The 20,399-nt window shown below is 40.4% G+C and overlaps 2 protein-coding genes across 4 annotated transcripts; both read right to left on the reverse strand.

The window, feature by feature from the left end:
* Positions 1-688: 688 nt before the first annotated feature.
* On the reverse strand, positions 689-8,327 carry LOC113138909 (B-cell linker protein). Its single transcript, XM_026321761.1, has 19 exons — positions 8,155-8,327; positions 5,956-5,981; positions 5,814-5,848; positions 5,669-5,706; positions 5,389-5,482; positions 5,232-5,293; positions 5,116-5,152; positions 4,893-4,997; positions 4,263-4,291; positions 3,468-3,504; positions 3,220-3,298; positions 2,944-2,974; positions 2,733-2,769; positions 2,535-2,640; positions 2,328-2,365; positions 2,080-2,123; positions 1,920-1,988; positions 1,379-1,537; positions 689-1,207 (listed from the first exon to the last, which is right to left on the reverse strand). Exons 1-19 carry the CDS (start codon positions 8,155-8,157, stop codon positions 1,091-1,093), a joined length of 1,146 nt encoding a protein of 381 aa, XP_026177546.1. The 5' UTR covers positions 8,158-8,327; the 3' UTR covers positions 689-1,090.
* Positions 8,328-8,772: 445 nt separating this feature from the next.
* Positions 8,773-20,175, reverse strand: plat (plasminogen activator, tissue). 3 transcript variants are annotated; one of them, XM_026322538.1, is made up of 15 exons: positions 20,034-20,175; positions 15,140-15,237; positions 14,610-14,652; positions 14,224-14,355; positions 13,312-13,422; positions 12,425-12,599; positions 11,983-12,074; positions 11,710-11,884; positions 11,473-11,558; positions 11,299-11,364; positions 10,985-11,189; positions 10,760-10,896; positions 10,435-10,575; positions 10,103-10,251; positions 8,774-9,981 (listed from the first exon to the last, which is right to left on the reverse strand). In XM_026322538.1, the coding sequence occupies exons 2-15, from the start codon at positions 15,200-15,202 to the stop codon at positions 9,814-9,816; spliced, it is 1,743 nt and encodes a 580-aa protein (XP_026178323.1). In that variant the 5' UTR covers positions 15,203-15,237; positions 20,034-20,175; the 3' UTR covers positions 8,774-9,813. The 3 variants fall into 3 exon arrangements, with proteins under 3 accessions (XP_026178324.1, XP_026178323.1, XP_026178322.1); XM_026322537.1 differs by lacking the exon at positions 20,034-20,175 and adding an exon at positions 16,675-16,832; XM_026322539.1 differs by lacking the exons at positions 14,224-14,355; positions 20,034-20,175 and adding an exon at positions 16,675-16,832 and having other exon boundaries at positions 8,773-9,981.
* Between the last annotated feature and the right edge of the window lie 224 nt (positions 20,176-20,399).

Below are 20,399 nucleotides of genomic sequence, written 5' to 3' on the forward strand. Positions count from 1 at the left end.
AAAAACATGTTTCAGATCATCATTTGACCTTTTGACTTATTTTAAAGGCTGGATTTAGTCCATGAAACCTAGAAAATTACTGTGGAAACTATTAAAAGTTGAACATTTTTATTCCTATATAAGTTGATATCCCTGTGAATGAAAGCGGTCAGTGTAATTTCTTAAGTGATTTAAGTGGATGATGTTTGTTCTTTGTTTCTGAATGTGCGTTATCCTGCCATGTAGGATTCTGTCAGGCCCAAGAATTATGGTTTGCCACAGAGGAGGCGGTTTCACCCTGACAGGAAACAGGTGTAACCACCAGCATCTGGACAGACGCCACTGGACAGACGCCACTGACAGACACACACACAGACTCACAAATACACACACACACACAAACACACACACAGTATCCTGGTGTCTCAGACAAGGCCACAAACCCTTAGCTCACTACAATGACCCTACTTGACAAGGATCCATCACAGTTGTGAATTTTACAACATGCACTTAGTTTGTCAAAGGACGTCATAGAGTATCAACCATTCATAATGTACTTCCTCTACACAAAACCACACACACACACCACAGAAACCCCAACTAAAGAGCCGGAGACAGTTCTAGGATCTAGGTTAACTGATTTGGTAAATCTGAGGAAACTATGACTATGTGATAAAACCACATTAAAATCAAAACAAAGTAAAGCAGGTGCATTTTGACTTTGGATCTGTATTGTACAATATCTAGGAATATCACACCAAAACAACACCTGCAACATACAATATATTTGTCAAAACATATGAAACTAAGAAAAAGCTACGCACAAAATCTGTTGTACTTGTGACTGAAATAAAAATGACTTGGATGGTGTTTTTATGGATGGGACATATATCCCATCTCTTCACACATGATCATGATTGTGTAGGTGAGCAGGAGGCACAAAGTGATGGAGATCAAAGCTGCAAACTGGGGAAGCTCTTATCATGCTGTTTGTTGTGAACATCAGTAATAAAGCCTACTGGCTGTAGGTTGAAATATCAGTGATCTGAAGGAAAGAGCATCATTTCTCCAGAAACACACAAATGAAGAGAGAGCTAGTGGTAGTGTAGGTTTAAGGGCGTGCAGGGTGACTTAAATACACAGTGTGCTTGGCCTGGCTCTTGCTGTCGATCAAAAGCAGCTGGTTTTTCTTGTGGTGAGAAATGATTTCATCAAGGCTGGAGAAAATCTGGCAGAAGCAGAGAATCATAAATGGAGAGAGGTGTGTAAATGCCTTAAACTTAAAGCTTTAAACTTTTATTAAGATGCAGCTCTTTCACAATCCTGCTCTTTGCCTTCTTCCCCTCTTTCCCCTTACACTCCCTTCTATTAAACCATAAACCATCTTATTTGCCCTCACCTCTTCATTCTTTTTGCCCTCTTTTCCAAGGGCATAGCCTTGTGTTTCCTCCAGGAAGCGGATGGGGATATTGTACACCTTCTGCTGGTAGAGCACAGCTAGCGTGTACGGCTGGTGTTTGTTCTGGGCTGAGCTGTGTCGGATGAGAAATGCACCGTCCTAAAACACAGAAATATGGATGTCAAACTGGAAAATATGTGCAAAACAGAAAATTGGAAAACAAAAATGACTGGAGAAGATATGTTTTGGAAGCTTTGATAAGAGAATGGCCAAAAAAGTAGAGGAGGGGATAAAATAAAAGTGAGGAATGGACTAAAAGAATTGAGGGAATGTAAAAAGACCATATTGTGAGAGTACGTGGTGTAAATTGGAAAACAACATTATGGAAACCCATTTCACCTTGAGTGTTGTAGATAAACGCACACCACCTGTCCAACCCTCTTGCCTAAAACCCTGGAAAAACTAATTGTGGTTCAAATAACCTCCTCCATCATTAGCTGTTTATTTTAACATGGACTCACACGTAAAACTTAGGATTTACCTTGTTGACCCTCAGTAAGAGTTCCTCAGCTGTCTTTCTGTTACAGTCTTCAGCAAACCACTCTTTGTCCTGGTGTGTGACATAAACATGTATATATGAATAAAAGTTCTTGAAGCCAGTGCTCACTAACTGATATTAGATTCTCTGAGTGGAGGAGTACCTCATTCCCAGATTGTCTGGCTGCCCTCATACCACCTGAGGAGGCTTAAAGCAGGCAGAAAACATGTTATGTTTCAAGTACAAAGTTGGGAAATCTGAATTTGCCAACAGTCAGGCAGTTAAAAACAAGTAGGCTATAATTCATGCAATGTTTGGTTTATATTAAAGGAAAAGATTCAACAGACCCCCAACTATTCACAGTCATTCCTCAAGAAAAAAAAAATCTCTTTTTGAAAAATGTGAGCTTACCCACAGGCTTAGTGTCCACCATAGGAGGATTTGGAGGGCTGGAATAAAGATAGGAATGTTATACAGTGAATTTATTTCTGATATATGTACGCACTTTCAGATGGGCTCAACTGCAAACTCAAGCAGGGGATGAATTGTTGCAGTTTAATCACTTTTAATAAATATTTTATCTGCCATAAAAATCTGTCTGTGTCCTTCACCTCTTACCCAGACTTAGTGTCTTTCAGGTTTGCAGGAAGAGGAGGCTTAGCAGTAGGAGTTGGTGGAGGGAGTTTGGTAGGAAATGTGGCACGTCTTGCTTCAACTGGAGGAGCTACAGGGGGCAAGATAGATGCTTTTTTATCATCATTTCTTTTGGATGTGGTTTGTACTAATATTTTATCTGGTTTTAAAGTGTACCTGTACCTGTTTTTGTTTCATTCAGGGAAGGCAAGAGTGAATTCTGAAAGGAAGAAAATTAATGTTACTGCTGTGTCACACTGCCAAGTTGAGCTTAATTTCCTATGTGGGAAATAGATAATTCAGAACAAGAATGATTTGTAATTTAGATTCAATCACTTGACAGAGTTTAGCATAAGGAAATAACAAAAGCACCAAGATGAATAGACACACTCACAGACTTGGCTCTGGGAACAGGCGGCTTTATCCTGCAGATAGAGAGAATTTTAATTTAATTGCATTTTAAGTACCATGAATTTACTGTATAATACAACCAATATATCTACCACAACTTGGCTGCAACAACAAAATGGCTTCATTGTTTGATGGGACACAGAGCATGAAGCTATGCAGATTTTATCACAGGTTATTTCAGGTTACTGCATGTACAATAACCGTGTTGGTTAGGAAGTAGGATGAAAGCTGTTTTGGTTCTGGTTTAAGGTGAACTTACGCAGGTTTGGGAGAAGGAAGAACTGCCATCTTAGGAGATGGAAGCATCCTCATTGGTGAACACAAGGGAGGAGAACAAGCTGAGGAGCACGGAAAAAGGAAATCATACATTTTATTACCCTTTTATCTGGAAATGGAATCTGTTTGTCTTTAACTTGAAGTTGTTCAAGTAAATGTTGTGGATGTTCATGCAACTTATTTCTCTTTAATATTCCAGAGTGTGTTTGAGTGAAGGGTGATGCAACCTACCTTCTGCTGGTTCTAAATACAGGTCATCATTATCTTCCTGAAAAGCAAAATCATGATAATATGTACATTAGAGCACATTTATCAAGTCTAGAGTTGACTGAGCAGGTACCATCCAGTCATAAAGAGGTTTTCATTTCAATGGGCCTTACCTGCTAAAATAAAATAAAACGATTCTATTTTGTCCGAATCTTTGTTCAAAAGGTTGAGAATGAGAAAAACTACATTGGTATCTACATGACAGGTGATCGTATTGTTATGGCTGATTAGTGTATTTTGCATCCTGGGCACAGGTATGATATCAGTGTCCCTTCCTCAGTCCTAAGGATGCAAGAGCCTCAGACTGAAAGAGATGCTGTGTGCAGTCATTTCATGCCTTTTGGGGTATTTTCTACACTTAGCTGAAATTACAGTGGAGATGGAGAGAGACTGTCAGGGTCATTCAAATATCAGAAAACCTGAGTTGCTGAATCTAACATTTTAAAAGCCTAGGTTAATTGGAATCAGTACAAACTGAGCTCTCTGATGTTCAAAAATACTTCAAACAGATACTGTGACACTTTGGGCCTCTGAACCTGTGCATGGTAGTCCTGTTCAGTAATCCAGGATTGGCCCAGCAGGTTTATCTGAATACCACTGGCTGCCAAGTTGTCCAGCCACTGTCCCTGCTTATCCAGCTCACTAGTTTTACAAATAGCAACTGCTCTGGTATCTGGTGGAAACTTGCACACATGAAGATCCATGTCCCTTGACCCATCACACAAAGAAAAACGAATAAAGTCAGCAAGTTAAACTCACCTGTTCTTCATTTGGATCCAGATACACATCTGAAATACAGAGAGAGAATACAAGCAGTGATCTCTGCTGTTGTGTGCAAAGGCTCCTGAATGTGTTTGTGACTACACTATTAAATAAAGTAGACAGTACCGGTAATTTTACTGTCTATCCACTTCTCCAGTATTATGGTTAGTTAGATTATCTTTAAATGTTTGAGGTGTTAAATCATTTTAATACAGAGATGTGATCACAGTGAGAGCTCAGCTGCACAGCTCATGACTTTTGCCCTGAAGATAAGCCACAGGGTGTGAAAATATGTGTCTAGTGAGGTGAGACAGTGTGACACTGAGGCAGCATCTATGGTGCAGAGTGGTGATTACACTGTCTGAGTGTCTCAGGCACTCAAGGTTGTAGCTCAGTGGCTCTACAGAAGATGGCACTTGTGCTTCACTCAACAGTAGCTACCCAGTTCAGCTTGCAAATGCAAAATCTTTAATGGCATGGGTTTATCAAATGAATGTAGTTTTGTAAATAACACATGATATATAAATCAAATATTTGCCTTTTTGTTAATAATCATTTACAAGCTGGTGAATTACTTCTAAAAAAAAAAAAAAGGTTTATTTGTGTGGGCAGAAGTGATTACTGCACCTTCCTCAGTGCTAGATGCAGCGACTGGAGCAGGAGAAGACCGGACAGGTGGAGGAGGCATCACCTTTTTCCTCCCAGGCTTCTCATTTCTGTCTACCTCAGGTGCTGGGAGGGAGAAGGTGTAGTTGAATGACATTAAATGGTTAAAGAGGTGAAGAAAGGTAGATTGTACGCTAAATAAGCAACATCACTGTTTACTGTGTAGCTGCAAATAAACACTCACGTTTTCTGGTGTTGGATTCACAGCAGAAATCAGGTTTCTGGAGGAGAGGTTCTTTAATTAGGATAAATACAAATTCCTAAAACATTTTAAAGTGTCTTGACACACACACAAGTTACCAGGAGGTTTCCCAGCCTTGGTGGTGGAACAGTCTGCCTCTGTGGAAGCTGGGATGTCCTCTCTGCAAAAAGTGACATCAATTGACATAATTTTAGGGCCAAACGTTAGTTTTGTTTATACACTATCCGAGGTAATGAGTCAGTGCAGCAGTGTTACCCAGATAAACATTCTCCTCCACTTGTCTTTGTGGGACTGTCACAGCCGAACGATAACAGGGCGGAGGTTCATACGTGTCCGCTTCCTCATCATCCTGCCAGAAGAATATATTATAACCACACTGCTTAGATGTGCGTGCTTGTCTTTTTTTTTTTAGGAAAACAGTTATTACCACATTCATTCTGAGATGTTGGAGTAGAAGAATAGAAGCTTTCAAATATCACGTGTAGCACCTTTACCAATATGTGGATAAAAAAATACTTTTTGAATTTCTACTCACAAACTCATCCTGTGGCCACTCAAACTCTTCATTGTTCTCTGAAACAGATTAGAAAAAAAGACAGACAGATAATCCGGTGGCATACATGCACGAAGACACGTGTTTCTCAAAGACATGTTTCTCCTCATTTCAGGTTAAATTTTACCCGTTCTCCTGGGCGGAGCTGGAGGTCCACTGTGTCTGTTGGCAAAATGAGAAATGAGAAACTGCAGTACCATTCACTGCGTTTCATGCATAATACATTAACAACAAAACCAATGAGGACTCAGTGCTTTGATTATACTTACAGGTTCTTCAGTTTTCCAAAGAAGCTCTGAAACACAACAACCTCACATAAATACCCAGAGATATTCTTAACTGCATTCCTGGCTGATAATCATTTACTGGCTGTTTATCTGGGCAGGTCACAAACACAACAGAGCTCTATTTGGTGCATGAGGTGATTCACCACTGTGAAAAACACCTCCGGTATTAGGTAATGTTTTATTTTAATGCATTATGCTGTAAAAGTATTTTAAGCAGCAATAAACATGGTTTCTCCCACATCTAACTAACCACATTATAGTAGATGTAAGCAGATATAGAGGATATATTACTGTTTCTTAAGATTATCCATATGTTGTGAGGCTTCCCAACACTATATGAAGTAGGAGCTTGTACAGTATTTAACTGGCTGTATGTATGTATGTATGAGAAAAGTTTTTAAAACGTGTATAGCAACAATGCAATATACATCCTGCTTAGATATATATTTTCACATTAAAATAACAGTAACATTTTGCTTACATGTCTTTTTTTTTTACATTTTTACAATTTCTATTTGTTCCATTTGTTCTAATTCCACACTGCTATCACTACTTTTCATTTCATTTTCACACAGTTTGATTCTTCTCACTGTACCTGGTTTCATCCTTGTGAATCTTATTTCTATGATGGTATTTTGATGACTTCTGGTTACTGTGGTGGTTCATCTTAAATTCATTTTGTTTTGAAGCAGATGTTTATTCAATTTTACCAGTGAAATCACAGAAATGTTCATCTGCAGGGACGTGCCTGAGGTTGTAATGAGGAGGTGGAGATAAAATCAGGAAGTGGAGCGAGAGTAGCTCAGTGTCAAGCAACCATAGAGGAAGTGTTGATGTAAAGTGAATGGTTATATATCAACAGAGAGGGAGACTATATAGTTTCTATCTCTCACACATATTGTCACACAGAATGTCAGAAAACCATTGATTGCCCTAATTTTCTACTGATAAATGGGAAGCAGGTGAAAGATAATGAGAAGTACCTTCCTGTAGTGTTATTTCGGAATTTACCTCACACGGTAACATCTGCAGTTTAAGTGACAACACTCCCCTTTGTGTCAACCATAAGCTGAAATGCTACCTGCTATAATTTGTCTCTGATGCAAAACTTTCAAACCACCTGTAAAGTCTCAGTGAGACATATTGTCAGTGGCCCAGACAGCAAACAGGAGGGAAAAAGGAAAAAGAAATCTGATGCAAACAAGGACATGACGGTATCACGCAACTGCTCCACTGCTCACACAACAAAAATAACCTATCTGTTCTATAACAAGCAGATATGAATCAAAATAAACAATATAGATATTTTTATACTCAACAAAGATATATTGTTGGCTCATTCAGTTGTTGGTTAGGACCAAAACTGACTTAAAGATTATGTCCACACTGCTCTGCAGGTTCCACATAGTGTTGGTGCCTCTAGATGAAGAGAAATTGAAATTGAACCAGACCAGACACCAAGAGTGTCACCAGACACTTTTTGTGTTACCATAACCCCACCCAGAAATACTTGTGTAGTTAGATAACACTTCTACTGTACATGATGGTATCCATGTATGTTGCATGTTATCCAGCATGAAAATTGAACTTAACATGTCCAACTATATTCTCACGGTTACATGAAATCCAATTTTTTCTGATTCACACAAACCTCTGAGATATTTGTGAGCGTAAAAAAACATACAGAGAATTAAAATTATAATTAAACTTTCCTTGAAACCTGAAAGGTTGCAGACTGAACTCCAGCACCATCTTTGAGTGAACAACAGCACAAACTACCACATGGTCATGTTTACTGAAAGTGAGAGTAGCACTGGTATGAAAAGCAGGCTACCTCATTTCAAACAATGTAGTTCAAATCCCACATTTAGAAGCTAAATATGAAGTTTGACAGGCTACAGACAAACACTGTATAAAGGTGTAGTTGCTTTCATGTTCTCTCCAAACATTGTTAAGGTACTTTCTCACGCATTAAAAACTTTAACAGTGTATTTGCCATCATATAAGTCACACATTTAGAAAAGAAAGAAAAAACACTGATATAAAGATAACGTGAAACTTGAGTACTTGGTAGCTACAGCATTAAAACTGTATCACCGACACCTGTTCACTTCCTTCTCACTCCACCCACATGTATAAGACTGTAAACCCAAATATTACGAAAATAAAACTGTACTTTACCATGGTCTTGGTTTGGGGTTGAGACTCACAGCTCAAGTCATGAGGAAGTGTTGTTTCGGTTCTTGGATGCAAATGGCTTTAAAGACTAACAGTGAGCGATACAGAGAGAATGTGAAGAGCAGCTCTAACTGCACTTATTTGCATTTCCTACCTGTGCCAGACAGACTACCTCACCGACCGCTCTGCCTTTAAATGAGCTGCACTCACTGTACACATCAAACACGGCTCCACATTTCCCTATTGCTGTTGGGCTCATAACCAGCTCAGTGGTTTGCTACAGCTGCTAAATAACATCTCTTTTATATTTATAGGAATAAGCTGTCATTAAGAAGGAAGAGAGCATTAAAAAGAAAGAGTCCTCTATTGTACACCTTTAAAATTGTAAACATCCATTAAACTCCTCCCATTAAAGTCTCATCATTCATGATGCATGAATGAGATAAAACTTAATTTCGTTCAGAGGCTCAGCTTTTTTGAAACCCTGTTAATCCTGACACTGTCATGGTGTAACACATCTATCACAAATTTACAGGTGAGAGTGAACAAGGTGAAAAAGGATGAAGCATAGATATTTATTCCAAAAATCTTTATTGTGGTTATAATGACAGTGACAATTACATTATTAATCTAAGTTTTTATAAAGGCATATAAAATACACATAAATATTAAATTAGTACAAAAGATCTAAAAATCAGTTTCCCTTGAAAATCTGTCACAGAACAAAGTAAGCTTAATAAGCTTTGCAGTCATTAAATCACCAGTCAGACAATATAAATGTTATTTACATGCTGGGCTCAACCCAGGTGCCTGGTGGAGAAGTGCTGTGGAAATTACATACAAAAGTATCGTGAGAACATGTGTGATGTTGATCTTCCTCGACCCTGAAGCTTAACAAACAAGACTTGGTTTGTTGAACAGGTCTGGGTTTCCTTCTTCCACCTGTCCAAATCTATTCCAAGGCTGCAGGGAACAAACAAACGTGAAACTGCAAAGGTGACCAGATTCTGAACCAGCAGATACATTTTGTGGTTTAATTGAAGACCTGGAACCCTCAAGCCCCAAAGTAAAGATATGAACAAAATGTTAAAATAATTAAGGCAATGTCTCCTCATTTCGAGAAGATAGTCTGTAACAGTCTTTGTACAAAATGTGCTGAGAAAATACACTTTGGGGTGACAAAAACATTTCCGTGACTTCCTGGTCTGTGCAAATAAAACACCTGTGCTAAGTGGCTATCCTCTGGGACTGAACATGCTACTGACCAGCAGTCTGCCACGGTGAGGTCTTCATATAAACCAGCACAACACCAGCCAGGGACAACAATATACCACTATTTTTCCATATACATTTCACTGCCTGAACCTCCAGTTTCATGTCAAGACTGAGCAACCACATGAAAACCTTATATACAGTACATGGCAAGGCAAAAATATTATCCAGAGCAAGATGGCCCAGAAGGAGGAAAGAGTTTGTTCTTTGTTTCAGTCCATTTATACTGTCGCATTTAGCTCAGTAAGGAACTGAAAACTTTGAACACGACAACTCAACTTCACTTTGGATCTCTATCAACAAAGAAACAAGCTCTGAACAGAGTCCTGTGAATTTAACGTACAGTGTGGGCATGGTCATCAACAACTTGACCTTGCAGTCTCTTTTACTTTAGACTGGGTTGGCCTTAATTTTGCCATTGATCCAGTTGATGTAATTGGTGACACGGGTGTAAACCCCAGGCTTGTCCTTTTGCCCACACCCATCACCCCAGCTGATCACACCCATCAGCGTCATCTTGCCTTTGTTCTGACAGACGAGTGGGCCACCAGAATCTCCCTGTAGCGTTCAAGCAGAAAAGAAGAGAGAGACAAAAGAGATTAAAGAAAAATGAGATTAAATACTGTCATTGGCATTGATTTAAGGAGGGAGTTAAGTGCATAAGTCCAGGCGTTCTCACCTTGCAGGCATCGTCCAGGTTTCGAGTGTCACCTGCACACAGCATGTTAGAGGTCACTGGGCGTCCAGACAGCACATCTGGGACACAGCGCTCATCAGGCCAAAGGCGAACATAACCTCTCTTAACGCGTTCTGAGTACTCTGGAGAAACTGTGCAGAGTGTTCACATTAGCACCTCTTATCCAAAGGTATAGCGATGAAAGGTTTGTGGAAACATTTGCTAACGCTTCCCTCTGCTGGCCAGTGAAGTAACTCGCTTATCACGTACATTTGCCACAACAGTAGCCATGCAAAACTAGACACCACCATGAGTCAGGCGTGATTTCTACTTACATTCTTCATCTTTTCCATAGCCTGAGATCTCACACTCAGTCAAGCTGGGCAGCACCAGGCCAGGATCAGGCAGACACGCTGGAAGAACCTCAGGAGAGTCTATAGCGCAGATGCCAACATCTGTCTTCAGCTTCAAGAGAGCTGCAAGTGGATAGTGATCAGAGGGAATATACTGTGAAAGACTGAAGAGTAATTTGCTGTAAAATGCTGTATTATAGTTTAGAAAAATCAGACCTCTGGATGATATATGTGAATTATATGAAATATATTATATGAAAAGTAAATAAAAACTAAATGACCATTGTCTCTTCAAATGTTCACTTACCGATGTCATTGTCATATATTTCATTGTCATATTTCTCATGGATCCAATACTTCTCGACGTTGAAAATCTGCTCACTGCTTGAATTCTCTTTCCGAAACGTTCTTCCCATAATCACTTGCAATTTTTCTGCTTTATCGCTGAAAAAGATAAGGAATGTGTTGGTATTTTGCATATTAAATTGCACATTTTGTGTGTGCAAACATAAAGTATGTGAGTCATTCCTACCTGCTGTCGAAGCAGTGGGCAGCAGTCAGGACCCAGCAGGAGTCAATGAGGACTCCTCCACATCGGTAAAAGTGTTGTCTGTAACGGGCCTGGTAAACATTAATAACCGCCTGCCATGGCTGCTCCGTGATGTCGCTCTTTCTGCCCCCAAGGATGCGATAAGTCGGGCGATTCAGAGAGTTATCTACACGCAGGCCACATTTTCCTACAGAGAGGAGAGGATGATGGGTAAATAACAGTATAACTACAACACAACCAACACATCAGAGGAACTGGACTGTGTGTGATTTTCATTGGCTGTCAGGATGTACTACCTCTGTTATTGTTGTTAGTGGTTGGGGCCCGAGGGCCGAGAGTGGTAATGGTAGATGGACGTCTCGCTAAAAAAGAGTCACAGAAAATGTTACTTCCTATACTTCCAACTTCAGTGAATATGATCTTACTTCAACATTTCTGCAAAACAAACCATGGAAAAATGGAGAACTCACAGCATTTAGGTACGTCACACAGTTCCCATGTCAGCTGCATGTTCCTGTAGGTGTGACACCATGGGCCTGCATCACCGTCTGGATTCCTGTAGGACGAAGGAAGAAGAAATGCAGTGAAAGTTATTGTGTTCGATCATGTTCTGACATATTTGTATTATGTTTATGTTGTGCATCTGTGTTATGTATTAGGTTCCTATGTATTTAGTTTGACCATGTTTTGAGTGCTGGGGTCTCTACCTGCAAAAGCTGTGGCTGCCCAGTCCCAGCTCCAAGGCATCAGATCTCCACGCATTGTTGTGTTTGCGCTTGACAACAGGCGAGTCCCATGGGAGACAGCGAGAGCCACTTTTAGTGACAGATGCTGTGCCTCTGTATGACTGACCAGAGCCCAGAACACATTCTTGGTACTTATCTGCTCCAAAACACACAGGGAAACCAAATATTTTAAGCAATTTGCTTAATTCTTAGTATTTCTAGCTTGCTATGCATCAGGTTTTTGTAAAGCTGTACCTTCTTTACATTTGGGCAAGGAACAAAACTCCCAGATAATCTGAGTGCCTTTGAAGGTGTAACACCAGGGAGTGCTGTCGTTGTCAGGGTTCCTGATGGGAAAATGAAGAACAATGAGTAAATATATTAATGTGTCTGTTTATTTACATACCAAGTCACTAGTTCCAGATCCTAAACCTATTTTGTCTCTTATAAGACTACCACCCACTATATTCTTTGTCAGCTCATAATCCCTGGTGTTTGAGCTTTTCCCTGTTTTCTACCTGCTCTCTAGACTTTGACCTGCTGGTATATTCAGAGGACTTGGTGACTTGTTTCAGTTTTGTAGTAAATGGGTTCTGGACAGTCAGAACCACCGTGTGATTAAATTGTAAGAGCATTATGATGTTTGCAGTCAAGACCTACAGCTGCTTCACAGCAAAACACTGGTCATACACTGTACCTGCAGAAGTTGTGATTGCCCAATCCAAGACTGCTGGCGTCCACTTTTCGAGCTGTGAACTTGCGTCCTCTCAGAGCCAGAGAGTTCCAGTTGATGCACTCTGCTCCTGAATGGCTGATGCTCCATGTGCCACGGTACGCTTCACCCTTCCCCACGACACACTTCTCATTGGTGTCTGTCGGACGAGACAGTATGTATGAGTAGTATGAGACAGATATCACTCTAATAATTAAACTATTTCATTTACTGTGACACAATAAAGGATTTTTATTGACTCTGAAAAAATTCAAATTATGAATAAATTGTTATTTCTTATATAAGACATTCTGGGTCCTAATGGCATTTATATAGTAGTTTTCCAATTAGTGGTTTAAACAAAGACCAAATATGAACTAAGATGATTGTAAATGCAATTAGATTCATTGAGTCTGACCACTGTAACTCATTACTGTTTTGCTGGAATCATTTGGGATTTGTATAATTGTCCCACTGAGAGGGCGCGGTGTCTCTAAAGCCTCAAAAAGTCGCCCCCAGAAACAAAAACATCCATACCCCAGAATGTCTTTCCATCATTTAGGATTTCTCTCCTCCTCTCTCGAACACAGGCCCATGACACCTCAATATGAGTCACACAGACTGTGACCTTATCAAGAGCTATTAACAAGGTGGTAGATCATTTGTGTCATTGGCCAGCCTGTTATGGACACGGCTGGGTAGTTGCTTTAAACCAAAAATACACAAATACTAGACATAGTTGTTGCAACTTCTCTTTTAAATCTGGGTTATGGACAAAAACATGACACATATGTTTTCTGTAATTTTATAGAAACATCAGGTTAAATAATGAAAATAAGATGAGTTTACATTAAAGTTTGTGGTCTACTTACTGATCTCACACTGGTTCCCAGTGAATCCTGAAGGACACTGACAAATGTAGTCTGAAGAGTACACAGCCTCCTTACAGGTTCCTCCATTATAACACTGGGACATGTAGCAGTCTGACAGAGACAGAGAGCCAGTTAGTCAGTCATTCAGTCATATGTCATCCAGTTCTACTGCACACAAACAGTTTGACTAATCATTTAACCTATTTCTTTCTACTTAGATTTATTTCTTATTGTGTATATATTGTGACTCCCAGCAACCACACTGAGAGCCACTGCACCAGAGTCAAATTCTTGTGTCCTACATACTTGGCAATAAAGTTTACAAAGGTTTGTCTGGCTCTAACATCTTTACAGCTCTACGTTTAAAAAAGTGACACCTTGCCAAGTATTTCTTTGTAGAGAAGAACTGGTCTTATGCCATTTTAAGCCACTCTGGTTTGTCATTTATTATTTCAACATTTCCTAAAGGTTAGTGTTTGCAACAACACCCCACACAGCCCCAGTGGTATGAGCTCACAGATGGTACAGTTTGGCAGACTAAAAATGTGGTTAGAATTTGTCTAAGGGAGGGGAAATCATGCTCCACAGAGTTCGTCAATGGGGGTGAAAGTGCGCATGAGGGTTAGTCTGGCAAATGTAATTCAGACTAAACTACACCCACTAAAAAATATAGAAACCCAATAGCTCTTCATTTGTATGCAATGAAGTCGCAGGGAGCTGGACATATGAGTGAAGATAGCCAAGAAAAAATAATCATGTGAAGCTGTGACAGAAAGTTAGAGGTAAAGTGAAGTCATAATAAAAGACAGGTCAGTAAGGGCAGGCAAGCAATTGGTAAATTATCAAACACAAGCTTATATATAAGGCAGTCAGCTATGTGTTTGGATGTCCATGCATCCATGTCACACTCACTGGTGACGGGCACAACATGACAATACTGCTGTCCTCCTGCACAACGGCAATACTCCACACGCTTTCCCCTCCATCGCAGCCAAGTGTCCCCAGAACCGCGCACTGCTGATGTCTCACTATCCACACAATGCGCTGAGAAAGCACGCACACACACACACACACACACATCAAAAAATATTAAGCATATAGCCAATCAAACAGTAAGGCACACAGAAAACTTAATCACTGTAAACATGTACGAGCAAACACAAAGGCTAAAAAAAAGAGGGGAACACTTAGATAATGAAAGTTAAAAGGATGTTAAGATGACGAGGACAAGGATGGTAGTGACTTCTGGAAATGAACGATAAAAAGCGTCCGTCTAGCTGGCTGCCTGTCAGGCTCACCTCTGTAAAAACGTGTCCCTCTCTTAGTGCGGAACAGCTCCACCTGCAATAGAAAAGCTATGTTAAACACAGAGTAGCAGTGCATGGGGACTGGTTGCGTGGTGTTGGTTTCCAAAACAGGCAGCCAGTGATTTTATTTCAATTCTTCAGGATACAGTGAAAATAAACTTGCAGAGCCTTAATACATGCTTCACATGCAGTAGGTAATCCATCCCATTCAGCATTTAGCTATCATTACTGTTGCTACATTCAGTAACACCACAGAGACTTGCGAGTTGGCTGCAGGACAATAACTTTATGAGCTATACTTTTCAAAATAGGATTAAAACAAATAAATAATAATAATAATAATAATACTATTATAGTTTTTGTATTTCAGATGTTGTTCAGCAGCTTGAGGCACAACCAACAAGTTATTTCAGAAAAATGAATCATCATTCAAATGAATTACAAACCACAATAACTAAAATAGTTTATAATTAGACTGAAGCAGGCAAGACCAACTTTCGGGACAAGGATGTATTTCTTACCTTGTCTGCTAGGAGGCAGCAGAGAGCAGAGAAGAGCATTAAAGTTCCAAGTAATTGGGTCATGATAACTCAAGTCTCAAGTCTTGGTCTTCAATTTGCTGGAAGTAGAATATAAATATATATTAGACACAGCTCACTTTACAAATAAGCTCAGTTTGGATGCATCAATAATAACATACTTTTATCAAGCCGTTTACCAATATGACAACATAATATAACATAAAACTCATAAATGATCAATTATTACTGACATAAACACATATAAACAGTTTGTGACTTGGAAAAATTCAAGTTATTTCATTGTTTTATGTCTGTGTAAATCTTCTATCATCAATCTTTCATTAATTCTGAGCCATGAATGGCAGAGAAACAATCAACAATGGTCCTCTTCTCCCAGCTGTACAATTTCTCTGTTCAGTTTCCTTCCTTTATCCCTTCCCTGCCTCTGTAAACCTCCAACCCTTCGGGGTGAAGGGAGGAAATGGGACCTGTGGGTAATTGGAGGTCAATTCTAGTTTCTTAAAGCTGCATTGATTCAACTTGAACCAGAGAGGGTGTTTTAACAGTGTTTACAGATCAGTCTGATAGAAGACCAACTGAGAGAAAAGTCTGTGCTCCATTTATAATATCACCACTGTCCTAAATCCCTCATTTGCTTTGTTTGTCACATTCCTCCTACAAACCTACGTCTTCACTTTATTTACACATACATACCATACAAACAATCCATTATCATAATTCATCTGTTTATTTCCCGCTGTGGATAAACAGGAAGCAGATGCCAAACATTAGACACTAACCACCACATCAGACACGCCTGGAGCGATACACAGCAGCGATACACAGCAGCGATACACAGCAGAGAGTTTGTGCACCATACTGACAGCAGTCCCACTCTAACTGAGCAGAAAAAGTAACTGTTCCCTTTTTATATTCCCACAATATGTCTGATACCAGACGTCTTCCTCTTCTGTGTTGTAAAAAAGTGATGATAAGCAGAAAAGCAGTATATAGAGAGCAGCTGCTGCTACTCAGCCAAATGTGAGTAAATGTGAGTCACAAAAGAAACGGGATGGGCAGCAAGAGAATGGAGCAAAATGGAAAAGAAAAGAAAAGAAAAGAAAAAGAAAGTTGCACTGAACAATTGTTATAAAATTACCTTAATTTAAAGATCTCCAAAGTTGCATAAAAAATAAAATAAAACAAAAAATAACATGCCTACATGTCTGCACTGTCTGAGTTTTTTTAGCCTCCTCTGTGTTGACTGGTCCTCCACTGACTCACCTTGTGAGGTTGACTGAACTAAGAAAACGATGCTGTGTTGTGACAGATCAGTGAGGTAGAACAGCTTTATTGCCAATCACACACACACACACACACACACAGACTTGCTCTCTCACATACTCATACACAAAGCGCTCAGTAATGTGGAGCTAATCTTCGATGCTACACACAAAGATTTACTGTTCATTCTGTTCATAGCTCAGGGCAACAAAGACCCCCTTTCAGATTCCATTTCACATGCAGACACTTACCATTAAGAGGAAAGGTCCTTTGAAAGTTGCCCTTGCCTCGAACGAATAAAAACCTGGTTGTCCTGTGCTTCAACCCCCCAACTGAGCCTCCCAGTCAGGGTGACAACAACACAGTGGTTTCCTTTTTGTTTCCTTTGTGCAGCTGTGCAGCTCTGTTCACCCACCCCTCTTCCCAGCCCTGTCAGCTAAAAACATGTGTTTCCTGCTAAAATACTGCCAATATGGGTCCGGTGCATTTCGGACACATATATGCATATCAACACATGCACGCACAAAAACACACACCAAGATACACACATCAGACACGAACATATGTGTATCCCACCCTTTTTAAGTCTGTGGTGTCTGACATGCAGAGGCCCAGTTTGGGTACCCACAACACTCCCACAATACAACTAGCCTGAGTTTTTGTGGCCTGTCTTACAACACTTAATGCATATACACAGATAAAATCTCACAACATATGTATAGATCTATATTACCAGGCTTCAAACAAAAAAATGTGCACAAAAGATGCATTTAATTTAGGTTTTTGTCGGGATTGGTTACAGCCATTTATGATGTTGACTGACATGGAGCAAAATACAGCAATTGGTCCCACTGGCACTTACAGGGTTAAGGTATTTGTTACACCCAATCTGTTGTTGGTTGGAACATGTACAACCAAGTATGCAGCCTCAAAGTGTGAGTTCATCCTAGTTAGTAGGTCAAATATGGATGGAATAAATGAAAACATCTTTGGAGTAAGAGCAGTCAGACTGTGAGTCAGCAGCAGTTTCACACAGTAACAGCAGTTTTAAGAAGCAGCTCTTTAGTGGAGAAAACTCAAGCAATGCACACACACACACACTCACACACACACACTCGCACACACATGCACACACACACAGACACACACACACACACACACAGACACACACACACACACACACACACACACACACACACACACACACACACGCACACAATTTTTGTCCAATGCTGAAATTACATGGTTTTCCACCACCACATTGTTCATTTCCTCTTAGTGTCCAGCTTCAGTTTATTTAAAAGAATTTATCATTGGACCTTGAGAGAGGATGTGTAATGACTGCGGTACACTGAGGTTGTAAGGGTCAGAGGTGAGAGATTCTTCTCTAAAATGGTGAAAATGCTTAGACTGCATGTAGCGAACATAGTTGCATCTGCCTGTGAAGTTCAAATTATGGTTCTGAGGTTACTTTTCCTTTCTTTCCACCAGAATCACATAGCATGGGTGGATGCCCACACTGGGAACCAGTGGAGGAACTGGCAGAGGAAACACCTTTAGAGTGAGCACTGTGCCACTTTTCTGAGGTTGATTCCTCTGCTATATTTCTTAGACAGCTCGACATTTGTGGGATTGGGTTGTAAACACTATTCCCATTCTCACATCAGAGCTGACAGGCAGTGTCAGTGACCTGCTACCATCCTTAAACCTCTAGTCAACCTTTACAGTAGTTTCTGTCTAGTCATTGTTCTGTCATTTAAAGGGGTTTGGTTGTGCACGATGCTGATTATATGTTGTGACGTGTTGTCATATTAGTAAGTAAGCTCCCTAGAAAGGCATTATTCATTCTTTACTAGGGTGGATTACAGCCCTGCTTTAGAAAACCAGTTGTGATGTAGCTCTGTAAAGTCCCGCAGAACAAGGAGCTGTATTGTTGTCTTGCAGCTCCCAACTGTCCTGCACAATTAGAAGCCTTGAACTTCCTCGTCTTCCTTATCAGAAAGAAACTTAAGCTGATAAGGTCAAATGAAACTGGCACAACAGGCAGGTGTTGACATTAAAAATGGATGTACTGTAAACTCAGGAGGTAATTTAGCATAAGACGTGAAAAGGATGGTTAAAGCAAAGAAAGCAGAGAGAAAGAGGAGAAGGGCAAAAAAGTGGAGGGAGAAGAACTCAAATCCCACAGGTCAGCAGAAAGACTGTGAGTAGTCCTGAGTCACCACAGATGGAGACTTTAATAGGATTTAGAACCAAAATTGAGGCCATTAGATGAAGATACAACCCTCACATTTAATCAGAAAGATATGAAAAGGGGCTTCTAGTGATTCTAGTGAAACTGGTTGAGGTGCAGCCCATAATTAATTATTCACTCCCCATATATTCATCTTGCTTAACCAGCCATTGTTCTCGAAGTCTGATCCTGAAATAACCTAAAGCTTTAAGATCAAACGGCTGATCCCATGAGTCACAGACATAAGCGTGAGGCACAAACCCAGATGACCACACTGCCGGGAATGCAGATACTGATACAAACTCTTCGTTTGCTCAACATGTAGCACTGAAGAGTGTCAGCACGCTGCACAATCTGAGTGCTGAGCAGTGTCAGGGAGGAGCGTTCCAGTGCCAGGTTAGACGCAACTCCAGCTCATTAGCCTGATAAGAGCCTGTGCACTGATGCTGTGCAGGTCTGCACACACTATACACACATACTGAAAGACATACACACACATATGCGTAGTATCATACCAAGTCCAGCAGCAGAAAACCTAATCACAATGTTGCTGTAACTTTTGGAAAAGCAGCCACAGAACGCTGTGATCTTGAGTCTCAGGGAGAAAGGATGTGACCTTAGTAACAGAACATGCTTATCCTTAGAGGATGGAAAGTGAGCGTTTGCTGTACTGTGGGGAGTTTGAACAGCATATCCCCAGGATTAACAGGTGGATGTGGACAAAAGAAGTAAATATAGAACTGGTGAAGTCAGAGTGAGCAAATGTTGGGTTGTGAAATAAATGAGCAGGCACAAGATAGTTCAAAATCACAGTTTCACTTCATCACAGCTTACTCTATGTGTCATCCCAGTTTAAGGACGATGCTACTGCTTTAACCCTACAATTACAAATGACTCAATACAAGCATCCACTGTCTGCTGTAGTCACGTGTGTCAAGATGAATGAGTTATTGGTTACAGGTTGACACACAGCATCAAATGTTTATTCCCTATTTTATTCCTATATATTTCTCATGCTATTGTTTTTGCTGACTAGCAATAAAATGAACGGGATGTGATTACTCACTTTTGTTGTCTAATAAGAGCCAATATCAGTCTATGTATATGCAGTGATCATGACATACTGCCATAGTAATAATAGTGTAATCAACCTGCTGCAGAATATTCGATTCAGCAGACTCCAAAATCCCAAATGGTCTGTGCTAAATATTGATATAACATACATCATTTTCTAAGCGTGTCCTGCTCTACAACCTCAGATAATCACAGATCAGAGTGAAAAGCAAGAGGAGCAGTTACAGCAGCAGACCACAGCCTGCTGCAGAATCCGGATGGAGCTGAAGCGCGACTGCCAACAACAAAGGAAAATGCTCTTACCCTGATATGAAATCCTCTCGGTGTCTTTGCAGTGGAGCTGTCTGAGCTCTTTGGGATGTGTCTCTCGGACTGAGGTGGTTGGACCTGTACTTCCAGCTTTTATCTCAGCGCTCCGGTGTCTTGCCGGTGCGTGATGGGGGGAGGGCTGCTGTGACCTCAGCGGGGAAGCTGGGCAGACCGGGCCGGATGGTGATGATGCAGCCTGCTGGGCGGTGCCAATACAGGACAGTCCCAAGTAAGAAAGAAATGTTCGGGGAAATCCTTGGATACAGTTGCAAAAAAAGTGTAACGGCTCACCCATTAAACATACAAAGTGATGCATGTGGAGCCAGTAACTGCACATCGACAATCTACAGCTCCAGGACC

The sequence above is a fragment of the Mastacembelus armatus genome, chromosome 9, assembly GCF_900324485.2.
Source record: "Mastacembelus armatus chromosome 9, fMasArm1.2, whole genome shotgun sequence".
Lineage (NCBI taxonomy): Eukaryota > Metazoa > Chordata > Actinopteri > Synbranchiformes > Mastacembelidae > Mastacembelus > Mastacembelus armatus.

What these genes read in the sequence shown, in the direction of transcription:
- LOC113138909 (XM_026321761.1), bottom strand. An exon ending in GGAGGAGAATGTTTATCTGG is followed by an intron (nt 5,294 to 5,388) that starts GTAACACTGCTG and finishes CACTTTTTGCAG; the next exon opens with AGAGGACATCCCAGCTTCCA. An exon ending in GTATTTAGAACCAGCAGAAG is followed by an intron (nt 3,299 to 3,467) that starts GTAGGTTGCATC and finishes CGTGCTCCTCAG; the next exon opens with CTTGTTCTCCTCCCTTGTGT.
- plat (XM_026322538.1), bottom strand. Translation starts at nt 15,202, where the DNA reads ATGACCCAATTACTTGGAACTTTAATGCTCTTCTCTGCTCTCTGCTGC. An exon ending in GGCAATCACAACTTCTGCAG is followed by an intron (nt 12,075 to 12,424) that starts GTACAGTGTATG and finishes TTTTCCCATCAG; the next exon opens with GAACCCTGACAACGACAGCA. An exon ending in CTATGGAAAAGATGAAGAAT is followed by an intron (nt 10,252 to 10,434) that starts GTAAGTAGAAAT and finishes CACTCTGCACAG; the next exon opens with TTTCTCCAGAGTACTCAGAA.